The 18,256-nt window shown below is 40.9% G+C and overlaps 2 protein-coding genes across 14 annotated transcripts in view; one reads left to right on the forward strand and one right to left on the reverse strand.

Annotated features, from left to right (window-relative positions):
* Positions 1-15,993, forward strand: part of LOC123518079 (serine/arginine repetitive matrix protein 2-like) — a 121,181-nt gene extending 105,188 nt beyond the window's left edge. For 12 of the 13 annotated variants that reach the window (XM_045278674.1, XM_045278673.1, XM_045278680.1 and 9 more), the window contains 3 exons: positions 281-4,175; positions 9,447-9,488; positions 12,187-15,993. In XM_045278674.1, coding sequence (XP_045134609.1) covers positions 281-4,175; positions 9,447-9,488; positions 12,187-12,481 — 4,232 coding nt within the window. In that variant the 3' untranslated portion in view covers positions 12,482-15,993. The remainder of the gene's footprint in view (positions 1-280; positions 4,176-9,446; positions 9,489-12,186) is intronic. The other variant, XM_045278671.1, reaches the window with a different exon arrangement.
* LOC123517976 (replication protein A 32 kDa subunit-B-like) overlaps positions 15,873-18,256 on the reverse strand; it is a 33,568-nt gene continuing 31,184 nt past the window's right edge. Inside the window, exon 9 of the mRNA XM_045278478.1 lies at positions 15,873-17,911. Within this exon, the coding sequence (XP_045134413.1) occupies positions 17,830-17,911 (82 nt within the window). The 3' untranslated portion in view covers positions 15,873-17,829. The remainder of the gene's footprint in view (positions 17,912-18,256) is intronic.

Raw genomic sequence — 18,256 nt, forward strand, 5'->3', positions numbered from 1 at the left:
AGTAGTAGTAGTGGTAGTGGTAATGACAGCAACAGTAGTGATGTCAGTGGCAGTGTGAATATTAGTCATCTCTTGACCACCTATCAGCATCAAATTGTACATACAACTGGACAGTACTTGCTGTGACCAATGGTGCTGAGGTTGCACTAGTCACTGCCCTCCTGTGAACATGACCCAGGTAGTGTGTTGTCTTTCAGTGGCACAAGGGAGGGATGGATAGGGTGGGTTAGGGTAGGATAGGTGAGACAGGAACACTAACAAGGTAATGTCTGGTCTGCAGGGTGGCGGGCGTCACGCTGGTCAGGGGCAGAGGATGGCGGTGAGAGCGACACCTCAGAAGCTTCAGTCCGGTCCATGGGGCGGCGCCCCCAGTACTCCCGTGCTCCCTCTAGGGAGCTGCACAACATTCCTGATGAAGACATGGCAGTACCAAATGGTCGAGGAGGCTACCTGGGTGGAGGAATGTCGCTACCAAGGCCCTACTCAGCTTCCAGCAGTGGCAACCTGCACCAAGGCAGAGGAATGCACGACTCAGCAGACAGAATAGCAGCTATGTATGGAACCTTGCGAAGCCCAATGAGACGCCCCCACTCCACTGTGGGTGGCTCGCCGGGGGAATACTTAGGGAGGGATGGTGGGCACTGTGAGCAGCGACAGTACAACAATGCTGCCACACAAAATGGCGCACAAGCGTCACAGTATTCCTCAGGCAACTCACACCAACATAACAGTGAAGACACCGAGACTTTGAAGCAGAGTGTGCAGGAGCAGCTGCAGCAGCTGGTGAGGGAGTTGGAGGAAGGTGATGATTCATCTCCACAGAGTGAATGGCAGGGGAGAGATCGCAAGCCCCTCTACTCCTCCAATCCTGCTCTCCATCTTACTTGCCCTGCCAGCCTGGCTGGGAATCACAGGTCAGTAAGTAATGCTGACCTCAGTACAGTGGCAAATGGTCCTTGCATGTCAGCCTCCTCACTGGCACCTAAGGACAGCAACAGCTGCAGGGCTCTGCCACAGACTGGGAGGGGTGGCAGTGCTAGCCTGGTCAACAGAGACAGGACTGGTAGCCTCCGCCGAGTATCTTCCCCACGTGGGGAGCTGACTCGACTGGGCAGCAGAGATGGCTCGGGTCTGGACTCCTTACGCCGCAACCAGGGACGAGGCAGCTTGGACCTGCACTCTTATCAGCGGGGCAGGTCTGAGGACCTTCGTCATGCCTTAGATTCCCTGTCAAGGATGGACTCACACAAGCCTCGCCGAGTCTCCTCAATGGCTGAGAGCCCATCCCACACCTTACAAGACAAATCAGACAACCGGGCTCCAACAGAAAACTGTGTTCCTTACTCCTATAATGATGTGAACTCCAAACCATCCAGCAAGATCTTGCCACAGCAGCCACCAGCTACAGCCACTGCTAACAACAACAGTGACAAGAACAACAATAGTAACAGCCTTGGCACCAGCAAGTCAAGCAGTGGTATCCCCATCAAGGCCAACACTAACAGTGTTCCTAAAGGTTCTGGACACACAAGGCAGGTGGAAAACACTACCACTTCCAATAACAATAACAATAATAAAATCCCTAGCAACAAAGACAGCAGTAGCAGCAACAGTAACATTCCCTGCAGTGGCAGTGACCTTCTCCAGCCCATGAAAGTGTATCACAAGAGCAAATCCCGAGAACTGACACCTACCATTGAGGCAGCCAGTGAGAAGATCACTCAGCTCAACTCAGGAACACTAAAGCGAATCTCACCTTTTGAGGCTTATCGCCGCAGCAAATCCCGTGACCTGCCCATTGATCATATCAATGCCAACAACAAGGAGTCATCATCAGCCTCAAGGCTCAAGTCTCCACCACCCATCAGCCCAGAGCGGCCCACTTCACCTCTTGAGAAAGCCAGTACCACAGAAAAAAAGACTGACATCACCAAACCACCAACAGGGGAATGTGAAGCAGGTGGGCAAGCCAGAGCCTTTAGCCCTCAGCCTTCAGCCAGTGTCAGCCGTTCCCCAAGTGCAGCCAAAGGTGACACCCCCAGTGCCTCAGGTAAAGCAAGCAGTCGGATGGACAAGACCAGTGACCGTGTGCAGGAAAAGGAACAAGAGCCTGAAAAGAGTGAAGACAAAAGCAAAGTAAAAAAGACACCTTCTGGTGACTCTGACAAACCCAAATCAATGTACAAAATGCTAACCTCTCGTTTTAACAGGTCCGCTTCCTTTATATCAGACAGTAACCGCTCTTCAGCAGCAACAGCAGATGATGAAGAGGGAGGAGAGAAGGAGGACAAGTTGCGGCTAAAGCGTCCTTCAAGGTTCCTCAACCTACGTACAGAGAAAAGTGCTTCCAAAACCAGTATGTGTGATACTGAAGATGACATTGATAAGCCAGAGAAAAAACCTTCCAAAAAGCTTACTGATGCACTGAACAAATTTCTGGGTAGGAAAGACACAGCGAAGGAGGAAGTGCGCCCTACAGGACATGTAGGTAACAAGGCCACAGGGCAAGATAAGATCCCACAAACCAACGACCAGTCCAGAAAACTGTCAAAAGCCAAAGGTAAGAAAAATGATGAAGATCTTACCAATCTCCATGAAAAGTCATGCAATGGTGAAGAGAGTGCCAAAGAAATAGTGTCTCAGGCCAACCCTGTCCTTGCTTCTGGCACCACTACTACAACCACTACCACCACCACTGCCACCACCACTACTGCCACACAGCCAGGCTACACCCTTGAGTCTGCCACCAAGAGCATTTGCAATCACCTATCACAGTTGGAGAGTGACATGACCTCACGCATTGGCAACATGGGAACACAGGAGCAGCGGGGCAGTAGCGGTGGTGGAGTTCGGCCCAGCGGGAGTAGCACTGGGCGGATAGCAGCAGCAGCAGCAGCAGCAGCAACAGGAACAAATATCAGCACATATGGGCTGTCTCCAGCATTGGCCAACCGCCGCAATGGCCGTCCCACCAACTTGGACACTGCAGCCAGTAACATGGAGGCCAACCAACATGCTGGTCGAGCCCCATCTGCTCCCCCACCAGGCCGGGCTGCTGCCTCCACAAGAACCACAGTGGCATCCCGCTCCTTCACCACCGAGGTTGACAAGGTTAAGGTGCAAAAGCCACAGGAACCTCGGAGTCCATCCCCACCTTTCACTGAGTGCCCTGAGGAGCAGCGAGGAGGTCAGAGTGAGGGTGAGGATGAGAGTGTGATGGACCGCATCACCCGCAAGAGTTACTACTCCAAATTCCAGGACAAAAAGCGACCCAAGCTGTGGAGAGCCAACACAAAGGAGGACATGGACCAGCAGCTGGCAGCCGCCAAAGCACGCCTGCTCAAGGAGGAACGAGAGGAGACAGCAGCCCTTGCAGCTCGCCGACTGTCTTCACCACGTTCTCCACCACCTTGGGATCCCAACCGCCCTGGCACCCGCACTTCCTTGCCACCCGAGGAGGCTGCCAGCCTCTTGCAGGTTGGAGGCCGACGGAGCAGTTCCCTTCAACCAGATCACCTACCCGGACCTCTGCCACCTCTCATATCAGGAGAACCTGCCCATCATCCACACTTACCTTCCCTGCCCCCCAATGACCCCTACCTCTATCCCCGTGCACCTTCCATGCCCCGGGATGACTACTTACCCTGTGGTGCCAGGATGCAGCCTGGCCAATATGGGCGCCGTGCCACTTCATTAGCCCCCGATGACCTTTCAGGGCAGCCCGTGGGGGAACCCTACGCACAGGATGGAATGACAGCACCAATGGGACCAGTACCATACATGGGACAAGCTGGCACTAATGGCTCCCTACAGCGAGGCGAGCCAGGACACTGTGAGCCACCTCTAGGACGCATACGGAGTCCTGAGCCAGCCAGCGTGGAGGAGAGCCGCTCACAAGCCAGAGAAGAGTTGTCCAGGCGTCTTACACACCTGACGCGGCTTTCTGGAGGCAGTGGGACAGGCAGCTGGATCCACAACCCCCACAAAGAGGGGGAGCAGCGTCCATACCGCCGCACCAGTACCACAGGCCATCTGACAGGGGAGGTGACAGGTCCTCCCGTCTACCGCCGCACCAACACCATGGACCTGCCTCCTGCCGATGCTCGCGCACGTCCTGGCAGCGATTACCGGCGTCACTTGCAGCAGGAGCCCGCACGCCGCTATTCAGCTGCCAGGTGAGTGCCCTGAGGTAGCGTCTGTGCTGCTGCATCCCTGCATAACACCTCCCATACTATCATGCCAGACTACTACTGTAATGTCTGCCAAAAGTCCCACCCACCCTTGCCCAACTCACACCACCCCCTTCCCCCATCATGTCTACCTTCCACCCACTTCCAGTATGACATCATGTCCTCAGTCCCTTAGCCTTCCTCTCTTTTTAGCACCTCCTCAAGCCAACTTTCTCTACCAACATGTGAATTAACTATACTGGATTTCTGAAGAGTACTCCCACACAGTCAACTTTAAAACTCCTCATCACCAACACCAGTGATGTATGATATCCTTCATCAGGTAGATCCTTCTGATTCAAATTTTATCCCAAGTACCATTCTAGTGATAATACAGATTCAGCAAAATCAATACACACACACACACACACACACACACACACACACACACACACACACACACACACACACACACACACACACACCACATAGTGTAGTGGTTAGCACTCACAATCGAGAGTCCCCGGGAAGCGGCGAGGCGAATGGGTAAGCCTCTTAATGTGTAGCCCCTGTTCACCTAGCAGTAAATAGGTACGGGATGTAACTTGAGCTGTTGTGGCCTCGCTTTCCCGGTGTGTGGAGCGTGTATTGTGGCCTCAGTCCTACCTGAAGATCAGTCAATATGAGCTCTGAGCTCGCTCCGTAATGGGGAAGACTGGCTGGGTGACAAACAGACAACCGTGGTGAATTACACATACATACATACATACATACATACATACATACACACACACACACACACACACACACACACACACACACACACACACACACATACACACACACACTTTAAAAAGTAGTCTTTAATTTTTTTAAAGATTGAGAAATTGAGTAGTTTAACCCTCTAATAGGCCCGAAATGACTCCTGAAGGTACCTGGACAAGTCAAGCACACACCAAGTCGAGCGGCATACCAACTCAAGTGTTAGCGCAACCAATCTCTTTCCTCCAAAAAATTCCAGAGATTGATGACCCCTGATTAATAGTATAATAAGCCATGCCATTTCCATCAGAAATGAGAGAGAGAGAGAGAGAGAGAGAGAGAGAGAGAGAGAGAGAGAGAGAGAGAGAGAGAGAGAGAGAGAGAGAGAGAGAGAGAGAGAGAGAGAGTACGTGAAGTCCTTGTAAATTTAGCGCCTGTAATTTCATTTGAGGGTTCTACCTACCTATGTTGGGTGAAGGGATTGTAGGGGGTTCCGCTGAATAGCAGAAGTGTGAAAGGGTTCCGTACGTTTGAAAAGTTTCAGAACCACTGCTATAGAGGATGAATACATGCAACTTTATTTGATGTACTATTTGACGGTAGTACAGCCTTATTAGTGCATTCAAAAGAATGAGACAACAATCATGATTCACGAAAACATCATCCTCGATTATGTTAACACTATTCTGTCTAGGGAAAATTCCCTAAATCATACAATTTTTTGATGCTCAATCTGGCACCAGTGCGCTCGACTTGGCATGCTCAAGTTGGTTCAGCTCGACTCATCCATAAACCCTTCCAAAACTGGGCCCAATTCCGTGTAACATTTTTTTTTTCTTTCTTAATACAGTACCAGTTATTGTGTGTAGGACTAGTTCACATTGTGAGGACCACAAGGTCCATTGTGGCCAGTGTTTCTATGTAACTTTATATAGGCTATGCAACATAAGAAAACAAAAGGAAGCTGCAATAAGCCATGAGATCTGCATATAGCAGTTCCTGCAAGATTTTGTACAAAGTTTTTTTTTTTTTTTATGTAGGAGAGAAGGCCAGCCAAGGGCATCACAATGATAAAAAAAATATATAAATAAATGGCCCACTTGATGCTGGTTCTCTAAAAGATAAGAAGGGTTATCCAAAATTAGGGAGCAAATGTCTTGACACCTCACTCTTAAAAGAAGTCAAGTCATAGGAAGACGGAAATACAGAAGCAGGCAGGGAGTTCCACAGTTTACCAGTGAAAGGTATGAATGATTACTGGTTAACTCTTGTGATAGAGAGTTGGACAGAAATGGGATGAGAGGAAGAAGAAAGCCTTGTGCAGGGAGGCTGCAAGAGGAGGGGAGGCATGCAGTTAGCAACATCAGTAGAACAATTAGCATGAAAATAGCAATAAAAGATAGAAAGAGATGAAACATTTTGGCAGTGAGAGAAAGGCTGAAGACAGTCAGTCAGAGGAGAGGAGTTGATGAGATGAAAAGCTTTTGATTTCACCCTATCTAATATATACACGCACATCACATCAGTTACAAGTTTATAACTAATAACAACATACAATTACCTGATGGTAAGGTGACTTATCACACTAATAATATTATTAATAATAATAATAATAATAATAATAATAATAATAATAATAATAATAATCTAACAATAATAATAACAAAAGGAAGTTTCAAGGAGCTATGGCTCTCAACAATAGCAGTCCCATTACAATACACCTATGAATACATAGACTGATTGGTAAATAGTAAAAGGTTTTCAGGTGTGAGGAAAGCTAAAATGTGCTTAAACGTCACCTATTACCACGATGACTATGTACGAGCTATTGCTGTTGTTATGATGGGTGCCTTCCTTAATACTGTAAAAAAAAAAATCCAGAAATCTGTAGTGAGAATCTCCAGAAATCGGTAGTCCATACCCCCTTACGGACATTTATCTACCCAAGAACCTAACCTAGGTTAGATAGTGTCCAATCCCCAAGGTATAGACTAGATTTCGTGAGATTTTCTGAAGTATCAAAGATCGCTTCTATCATAACAGCAGCAGCAGTAGCTCTCCAGTGACCCAGTCTCTTTTTTTTTTTTTTTTTTTTTCGTGTGTGTGTGTTAAACAATTAAAGTGGTAAGATATAACGTTTAGTCATATTTTACTCTGCTATCCCCCGCTCCATAAGTGTGTTGTAGGCAAGAGGAGAAAGCATTAGTAAAATGAGCCGTGTGCCTTTTCTAAATAATTTACTAATTTTCAGTTTTCAATCATTAGACTGTAATGATATCTGAAGCTAAATAAAATAATGTTATTTTCGAAGTCATTCAAATAATCAAGTCCTAGAAATCTCATTTCTGCTCTTTGATGTCACTTGGACTCCAATGTGAATGTCAGCGAAGGAATTACCATCACGTGTCAGATGGCTATTGGCTATTGGCTATCACGCGTAAACAACCATAAACAGTTATTATTCCAATAATAAAACATCAGGCTTCCTCCCGCTGTATCTTTAGTTTTATTTTATTTTTATTTTTTTCATTTCAATTTAAAGACTTTGATCTACAAAATATAACACTACCCTCTATAGTGACGGAGAACGGCGCACTCTGCTTCTTTCAGTCAAATGAATCGAGCAGAGGAGTTGACACTAGAAATTTTACAATATGATACGATTCACTCCTCTTACTAGGATGGCCGTCTCTTTTGAAATTACACCTTAAACTTGCAACATAATATTTTGTGCCATAAGAAAAAGCTAAAGAGAACAAATGAATGACCTACCTGTTGATGATGAGGGTCACCTGCCGCCGCCCACCTCCCTCACGTGTTCACCGCTACTCTTTCTCTTCTGTGTACGGTACCGGTCACTGTCTTGCCTTTCGTATACTCACTAATACTTCTATGACACAACACGCTGCTCATTACGGCCGCGGGTATGTAGGAAGTGAATAATGACACATAGTTATGGTGGCATGAGTGTTTGACGTGCCGACAGTTAACTTTCTCTTCGTCCTCTTGTGACCTGTCGGCGCTGTTACCTGTCAGCCCTCAGCCCTCATGGTTCTCTTTCAGGTCCAACTTTGTATTTCTTTCATTCCTTGCTACTTTTAGTTTTCCCTTGTCTCTATTCTACTTATTTGATGCACTTTGTTTTCCCGAATGTGTTGTTGTTATCATTGTTGTTGTTGTTATTATTATTATTATTATTATTATTATTATTATTATTATTATTATTATTATTATTATTATTATTATTATCATCATCATCATCATCATCATCATCATCATCATCATCATCATCATCATCATCATTATTATTACTATGATTATTATTATCATCATCATCATCGTTATTGTTATTATTATTGTTACTATTGTTATTATTATTATTATTATTATTATTATTATTATTATTATCATTCACTTAAATATACTCTAATTGGGGTTATGAATCATCATTATGATAACGTCATAATAGTAATTAACTTGCACACTTCCCATTTAAAGTCATATGTTAAGAGATACCAGAATGACAAACCTTGAATATTATTTATTCTTTGATTTAACATTGCTTATTAATCTTCATTATAATAACTCACTTCAAATTAAAATTGGTGTATATGCAAGTCTGGAGCAACTACCTAGTACTTTAAAAAAAAAAAATTTACCAGTAGTTTGAAGTTTCATGTTATATGACTACTGAGGTTATAAACATGTATGCTCTTTTCTGTTTTATTTAGTTTTATTTTCTGCGGTCTTCAGCCTTCTGATATTGAAATTAATAAGATGATAAGATGAACTGAGATTACAGGGAAATATTCAATATATTAGGAACAGAAAGGATTACTCAGCTTGTCTGCATCAATATTTATCTTTCTTTCATTTTTTATAAATGGTGTGGGTGGACAAGGAAATGTTTTAAGTCTTTATACAATAATATCTCTCTCAACTTCCCTTTCCTTTTTTTTTTTTATGCTGCTGCCTTTCACTCCCTGCACTGAATGAATGCCTACACTATGCCTATCGGTTTCTTTAGTTATCATGTCCATTATGTGATTATAATTGAAAACTTTGACTATCTTTCTACCCATCTCATCTCTGCAACAAAGTCTTTATTTTTCAATGGGATATCCTCTTTTTGACATATCTGTGTGATGATACTTAACCTTTTAGCCATTATGTCTAGATACTATTGTGCCTCTCTTCTCTTTATACTACGTAATGTGATAAGTGTCTTGACCAGGTTGTCAATCTCTAGCTACAATGTTTAGTTAATTATGCCTTTTACTTTTTTTTTATATATACATATAGTGATTTGATAGTGAATTGATTTGGCCATCAAGGTAATGATGCCTTTTCCTGTGTATATTGATTTATAGTACATAATGATGCCTTGAATAGGCCATCAAATTTCTCTGTAGCCATTATGTCTATGTAATGGTGTATCTAAGCTATTAGTTTCTTTTGCCATTATGTCTATGTAATGGTGTCTTTCTATTGCCCGTGCCGCCTTCATTTCTTCAGCCGTGGCCGTGGCGCCCCCCGGGGAAGAGTCTTCATCCATGAGTGAGGAAGCACCACACACTTTCTGCCTTTTGTATGCTTATTTGCTTTTGCTTGTTTATCCCCTCCCGGTGACTTTCCCGTAATGGAACAAGTTAATTCCGTGTGACAAAACAAATCCATCGCTAAGTCTACCTGTATGAGGTCTATACTTAGAAAAACTACCCAAGGCATTTTCATTCTCTATGAAAGGAACACATGTGGAAAGAATATTAATTATTTCTAGCTGATGTATGTTTCACAACATTCATGAGGAGAAATACAAAACTATTAGTTTGGTGATCATTGCATAAATTTGAGGTAACTTTCCAACTGAGAAAAAATTACTGTATAATTTGCAGCAAAAATTAGATGAATTCTAGAGAAGTTAGTCCTATAATGATTCCTGAAATTTTAAGAGGATATGTTTCATCTACTCTTCCTTATTTCTATGTCTCACAAGGCAAGTCTCCATCATTCAGATTAACATAAGATATACATTTTTGTTCTATGTCTATTGTCCTTGCTTAAGCATCCACATGCGAGCTAACACTTGCATTATGTCTGTTGTCCTTGTTTAAGCATTCATTCATGCTAACACAAGTGATACAGACTTGTACTATGACTACTACCCTTGCCTCTTAATTCATAGTCATGCTAGAGCAAGGTACATAATGTTGTACTATGTCGATTATCCTTGCCTGAGTGCTCACACTCAGGCTAATACAAGGTATATAGGCCCATACTGTTAAATATCCTTGGTGTTGATACGGGAATCTCACTAGTCCACCCTGTTGCATGCAAATACTCCTGGACACTTGTTTAACACTGCACTGGGCAATATTTTCTTTCCGGTATACCAAACTTAGGCTTAAGTTACTATTCTGAAAGTTGTGTTGAGTATGAGTCTCATTGTGTATAGATTTTGGAATGATAAAGCCAGAATCAGCAGTTATCATATATGTACTGCATTGGTGCATTATTCTCACTGCTAACTTGCATCCTTCTTCCATCTATGTAATGGTAACACTGCTGGTGCTCAATGATTGATTCTGTGGGCAACATGAGTGTTCTTGGTTTTACTTGGTTTTACTTAACTGGGGAGAGAGAGAGAGAGAGAGAGAGAGAGAGAGAGAGAGAGAGAGAGAGAGAGAATTCAACAAAAGACCAACACCTAATTCTCAAATTTGCCCACTCAGTGTGAAGAGAGTAATTAAGTAATCTTGAACAAATGAATCATTGATGAAAACAATTTCATCAAGTAATGAAAACAATAATAATATCTTAGATACTTTTAATGCAAAATTACTTGTGATGTTATTTGATGCTACACAACTAAGCTATCAGTCAGTTTAGTGATGTTCATTGGAATACTGAAATGAATCCTCCAAACATGAATGAAAAATAACACTGGATTCACATACACACACACACACACAGAAGTAGATACAGACCAAACAAGGATTACAGGCTGGGAGATGAGAAAATTGAAGAGACCAATGAAGAGAAAGACTTAGGAGTAATCGTGCAAAACACTGTCACCGGAGAAACACATTAACAAGATATTTGGGAAACATATAATATGCTTCAAAATATTGGTCTTGCATTCCACTACCTGGATGAAGGAATGATGAAGAAGATACTATGCACTTTAATAAGACCCCAGTTAGAATATGCAGCTTGTGTCTGGTCACCACACATGAAGAAAAATGTGAAGAAGGTGGAAAGGGTACAGAGGCTGGAAACAAGGATGGTGCCAGGATTCAAGAAGTTAAACTATGAGGAGAGACTGAGGGAGCTGGGGCTGATCACATTAGAAGAGAGAAGAACAATGGGTGACATGATACCTATGTATAAATTGGTGAACAAGATTGACATATTGGACAGAGAATTGATAAAGGTGACCACAAGTAATCATCTCCGAGGACATGAAAAAAAACTAATAAAAGACATATGTCTAAATGACATGAGAAAGTACAGTTTCCCGCATCGTAGTATTGATAAGTGAAATAAACTGAGCAGTGATGTCGTTGACACTGTGTGTCAATCAGATGAAAGAGAGATATGACAGGAGTAGACAAGGAGACAGGACACAGAGAGCTTAGCTCGGGCCCTGTAATACACAAATAGGTAAATACACACACACACACACATATATATATATATATATATATATATATATATATATATATATATATATATATATATATATATATATATTGTTTAAGAACCAGACAAATGAGTGGAAAGGTGGAAAGGAAACCCGGGGCAGAATCAGGACACAGTTTATTATCTAACGTTTCGAAGAAGACTATTGTCGAAACGTTAGAGAATGAACTGTGTTCCTGATTCTGGCCCGGGTTTCCTTTCCACCTTTGCACTCATATATATATATATATATATATATATATATATATATATATATATATATATATATATATATATATATATATATATATATATATATATATATACTGCTTACTATCTGTATCTGTTTATGACCATTAATGAACACAATTTACCAGTGTGAGTTTAAGATTAGTTACATGCTGATGCTTTCATATCTTTATACCAAAAATTAATATACTGTTCACTTACTTGGGCACTGATAGGCATAAATAACTGTGAGAAATATTACATATTGCAATTTTTTGTCTCTGCTACACTTCTTGTAAAAAATTAATCATAACCATGTTCTAAATATACTTTACCCTTTTACTAGGACACTGGTGGAAGGACAGCCTCTGGTCAACCCGAGCCCTAACCCTCGTCTCACACCCCAACACCAACAGCCACACCCCAATCCTACCCGTTTCTCACATCCCACCCCATACATCCCTCCATCACATATAAACTCTCCCTCCTCAACCTCTTCTTCCTCATCCCACCTCACCTCTCCATCCTCTAGTTCCTCCTCGTATCGGGGCTCGGGTCCCTATTCTTCTTCGTCCTCAGCCCTTGATTCTGCCCGCTACAACTCTCCTGTGAGACGCAAGACTTCCCTCTACAGATACTGAGACAACCATCAAGAGGAAATGAATAGAAATTAACAGTATGGGTTTCCAGTACCTAACTAATAACTTACTCTGTGGCACAAAGATTTTTGTAATTTGAAGCTTGGACAAAAGGACACATTTATTATGAAGATGTAGCCAAGAAAGTCAAGAAGAAAGAATAATGGAGGTATATTGTAAAGGAAAGAAATTAATGAAGGCAGTATTGCATTTACTCATAACTGTATAGGTATAGTGTTTTGGTGATGGAAAAGAATGTGAATTGTGCTCCTGTGACTGTTAATATTTGCATGTAAAGTAACATGAGTGGGGGTAAAGATAAATTTATGCCTTATATCATGTTGCTCAAAAAGTCTCAATAGAGTATCCAATTTTTTTACAGAATTTTTCTCATTGAGCTGGCACTCATCTTTACACTCATTATTATTGTTAACATATTGCTCTGTTCCTCCCCACTTATACTCTAAACCAGATTCTGACCCCACAGTTTATACTTACAAATTAGCACATCTCCCTGTAAGGTTTAGTATATACAACTTTTCAAAACAACAGATTGTGAGTATTCATCTGCTATAATATTGCTGCCTCCCTTGATGTTATTGTTTAGTGTTGCAGCCTTGTTCTCTCTCCTCCCTGCACTGTGGTGGCAAAACTGATGATCCACAAAAGTAATTAAGTATCAAATGAATAAATATAAGTGTTAATAAAGTCACAGTCGGTAGTCAGCTTTATCTGCCTCACTTGCTTCCATTCTCTTTAGCACTTCCCGTCTGATCATTTTTGATCTGTTGCTCAAATTATAGCTGTGCTGGTGCTACTGATACAATATATGTAGTGGTGCTGAATGAGCAGCGGCACACCAGCACAGGCTGTAAGGCTTCTTTCTGCTGAACTCGTATGAGATAGTCTGAGGCCTCCTACGCAGCCAAAATTTGCAGAAGATACACCTCTCTGTTGTTTGACTGGGACTTCTAAATTGTAAAATAAGAGGGTCATAAAGCATTCTTTAACTGAAGAGAAGAAAAATAAGATACACATTTTTCTGAGATATTTCAGCTATCAGTTTGAAGGAAATATAAGGTACAGTTACATTTTACACTTTTCCAAGCACAATTTAAAAGAAAAGTCCTGTTGCTTATAGGAAGATAAGAACTGCATTATACTGTGAAAACATGAGGCAGGAATTGTTGTGAGATTTTAATGTGCTACAGTAAGTTAGTAATGAAAAGTGGCAAGGGATAGAGGTGCAACAATGAGAGATAGAGTCTACCCCATTAGAGATATTTTACATGTTTGTTACTGATTACAACAAAATAACAACCAAATAATATTACTCATTGCCCTCATCCTGATTCACTCAGAAAAGTCCAGTTCTGCAGAGAGGAAAAAGTCAGTCAGCCCCAAACTCTTAACACTCCTGCAACTGTTCCCCTGGAGCAGTCAGCAGGAGACTCAGTCTCCACTTTAATTTTGTCATAAAATCTCATGGTACGGCACACCACAAGGTGAAAAAAAACCCTGAATAAACATTGATAAATAAATCAAACAAGTAATTAAATAAATAAAATGTCAACTGAAAATCAAAATAAATTAACATATTGCAAATGCTAGCTATAAATTGGTTGATCTGTGATGTAAGCTTGAGCTACACTGCAGTGAGCCAGGAGTTAATTACTGCACTACAAAGCCACCAAACCTAAGTCTGATGTTTTACTGAAGGAAAGGAAATTTAACTGCAGAAACCTGAAGTGATGCATGTCACTAAAGAAATAGTGGTAGCAATGAAGGTAGATGGAGAATGATTTAGTTACCATCCTCCATCTTAACAGTGCTGGAGGCAAAGGTGCAGCTCACACAGATACACCAAAGTAGGCACAGCAAAACAAGGCTGCCACACAACAGCCACATATCCAACTTGACATTCCTTTAACACAATACTGACTTCCCTCTTCATGAGCCACCTCCCTATCTGATCACTCCTAAATGAATAACTATTAATAAAGTTCATGTGCCACAAAGCACACTGTCATGTTATCAACTCGGACTGAAATACAAGTTTCTCAATAACTAACACACTAAGTAGACTAAGTTTGCTAGTCATTAAGTCACATTATGTGGCTGGATCTTAATTTTTATACCAAAGACCAAAATCTGGGAACACTTGGTGCTACTTGTTCAATTTGACCAAATCCAGCCATAGCAGTGCCTTGGGAGCCTTCCAGGGAAATCTTTTGTTATGCATAGCTTTAAAAATACTGTACATCTTCAATAACAAAGTAGATACACTCATGAGTATACGTACATCATGAATCTAAACATATGCCTTCTACAGATTTTGATTTTTCAGTGTAACTCATAAATCTACACAAATACTATGGGATACTCACCACACCCAGGACTCACATGTAAGGCTGCAGTTCGCCAAAAAACGCCTCTTGCAAGTTTGAATGTACCAGATCTTTAGACACTTGAATGTATATACACAAGTTGTTAGCTATAAATTACGTAAAGACACCAACATTAAAACAACTTACATGGGCTCTTGATGATGTAAGAGTAGAGTCCAGTGTTGCTAAGTCCCTTGAGAAGCTTACCAACCATTTGGAGGATAGGTCACCCCAAGCTGGCAGAGAAAGATGGTACAATTATATGCCCATACTTACTCTGTGAGGGTGGTTAGATCCTCTTGTACTGTGCCTTCATTGTAAATATAGATGGGAACACAAAAATGACCTTATTTTGTCTCAATTGTATTCCTAGTAAATTTGTCCAGTGCATGCCTGTGCATTGGAGGACGTCATGGCTTCCTCCAACACTCACAGGCAGTTGGGCTATGTATGTATGTACTTTCGTGCCACTGTGATTCTAGATTGTATCTGTAGTTCTTTTTATTATGAGGTGTTGTCTATTAATGGTTAAGCCTTAGTGGAGAAGGTGTGGTTTGTGCTCGTCTTGTCCGACAAGCTTTACAGATGAATGTGTGTGTGTTGGTGTTGGCAGTTGGTGTCATTATTAATGATGCCAGACAGTACCACACTATGTTATCCTTTATTACTACTTTGAGTGAGAATGAAAGCTATTACTTCTTGTACATATGTCACAATCATCTACCTTTGTATATTTATCAATCAAAATTAAAAGTGAGGATGATGACTACCAAGGAGTCAGTTCTCAACCTGGCCTTACTTCATCCCTCCTGCTAGCAGGAAGGTAAAAACCAGTGAAAGAAAGAAATCTTAGAATGAGTTTTGAGCACCAAGCCAACAATACAATTGGCTATGTAACACTAAAACTGTTATAGTTATGTTTATATTAGGTGAACAGTATGAAGCTTGGACAAAAGGACAAAATATTTGGTATGGAGAAAGTTGCTAAGAAAGTGCAGCACAGGAAATGGTTGTTGATAATTTTTATTTCACCAATATGGTATTGGCCAGAATGCAGCAGCAACAACAACTACCAGCACTCTGGCACTTCTATGTTGTTCCTGTGAACATTAAAGTTGGGAAGAGCTGGTAGTGCATCTCTTTATCCTTCAACATCAAATAGCTTCAAGGCATTATAAGACCATAAACTATTGTTACAAGATTACTACCTCTTACCAAAGAAAATGTAAGACAGTACATTGGAACCTCAGTTCTCAAGCTTACTAATCATTTTTCAATGCTGTTCAAAATCTGAAATGTTTGGAAGCCAAAACTAGTTTCCCACAGGAATCAATGTAAACTGGATTAATCTGTTCCAAGACATCCGTCCACCCTGTCTCAGTAGCGCATCACATGCTCCCACATCCATGATGGCTGCTTCACATTCCTTGCTCAGAAATTATTTACCTAGATAGGACATATTGAATAACTTAGTGACATGGAACTCATCAGGAGATAATGTTTAAATGGGGCAGGTGTTCTCTTTGCCACTGATCCAATGAAGGAACCCCTACAGAGTAACACAGAGAAGAGAGAAGAGCAACCCACTCACCACCAAAATGAAGGTGATCATAACACTTAGACATCTTGCTGCTGAGAAAATGCAGTTGTGCAGAGAGGTACAGATGACTCAGGATTACAATGAGCACTAATAACGATCTGTTTACATTGAGGCTTTTCAACAAAATCACATTTAACTTATTTCAAAGACTGAATTAGTTTTACCCACTGTATCTATGCTCCAAATACATAAAATGAAGGAAATACCTAACTATAAATTAGTAATTTACAGAAGGTTTAGCTTCATTTTTTAGTATTTGAAATCAAGTAACTGTTCAAGAACTGAATTTATGGTTTTGTAACCAAAGAAACCAAGAGTTCAAATTTTTTTTTGAAAAAGGAGGCATGTGGTAACCAAGGTTCCACTGAAGAAAACTAACAAAATTTCAGTCATGAACCAAGAACTGTACCAGAGGCACCTTTTTCTTGGATCCTTCATACAGAGCACAAGAACCATTTTTTTCCTCTCGTTTTTTTTTTTCTTTGTAGAGGCAATACATTTTCAACTGGTTCTTCAGGTAACACAATGAACTGTTTTCTCTGTATTAAGTCAAGGCTTCCTGCTACACTCAGTGGATGCTCCTTATCTCAGGTTTAAATGAAGCCAATGAACAAAGTCATCTCACAATTAGTCTCAAATGTATTAAGTTTATTCTCTTGATTTCTTGTGTAAATATGAAACTTAATCCAGTCTTTTGTATAAATGTGGAATTTTTTTACTATTGCTTCACTGAACTTGTATACAGTCTGATTTCACATTAGCAATATGCATATATAATAGGAAACTAAAAATATCACATAATTTCTAGTTTTCATCATAATGAAAAAGCAAATATATATTAACATACAAAATTGAGAAACTAAAAATGCAGTAATTGTTAGTATGCAATCATATTCTGTGTGTACAATTATTTGAGTATCAAACTAAACAGCTTTGGATCTTTAACTGGGAATGCACACATTAGGTAGTTCCTTGAGAAATGATATAGAAATTCAGAAGGCAATATACAGTACATATACAATGGCAAACTCAAAAACATCACAATTTATAATTTTCTTTCTTACAATGAGAATACAAATAAATATTCAACATACTAAATTGAGAAACTAAAGGCAATAATTCTTAGTATGCAATCATATTGTGTTCAATTATTTCTGCATCATACTGAACAGCTTTGGATCTTTAAGTGGGAATGTACACAATTAAGTAGTTCCTTTAGAAATACTATAGAAATTCCAAAGTATGGCCTTGCACTCAATGAATAGTGCCTAAAGGAACAATGAAGTAACAGCCAAAACCAAATAGGGAGAAAATTACCCCACAGAGGCTTCCCTCTCAGACTGAAGGGCTGAGACAGTGTGTAGCTAACCATCAGTGGCCTTGAAGTGGTCTTCATCCACAGTGGTGAAAACATGTCCCTCACCACTCAGGAAGAAGAGAACATTACTGAAAAGTAAAAAGGAGAATCACTACTTTTACTGTCAGGCCTTGTGATCATACCTTACTTTTAATACAGAAAGCAGAGTATTCTTATTTCTTACATTGCTAGTCAATTTTTCAAGACTCCTGAATCTTTAAATATGTCAGACCTAAAGGAAAGAAGGTTGGAGTTGGGAAGAGGGAGGGGGATGAAGTTAAAAGGAAGGAGGTTGCAAGTAAAAAAAGGAGTCTGCAAATAAAAAAAAAAAGGTCAAAGTCAAAAAGTGTGATTGGAGTTACATGGGAGTTGAAAAGGAGTTTGGATTTAAGGTAGTTAAAGTTCATAATTTTCATGGATCATTCTTTTAAACA

Source organism: Portunus trituberculatus, chromosome 43 (assembly GCF_017591435.1).
Source record: "Portunus trituberculatus isolate SZX2019 chromosome 43, ASM1759143v1, whole genome shotgun sequence".
Lineage (NCBI taxonomy): Eukaryota > Metazoa > Arthropoda > Malacostraca > Decapoda > Portunidae > Portunus > Portunus trituberculatus.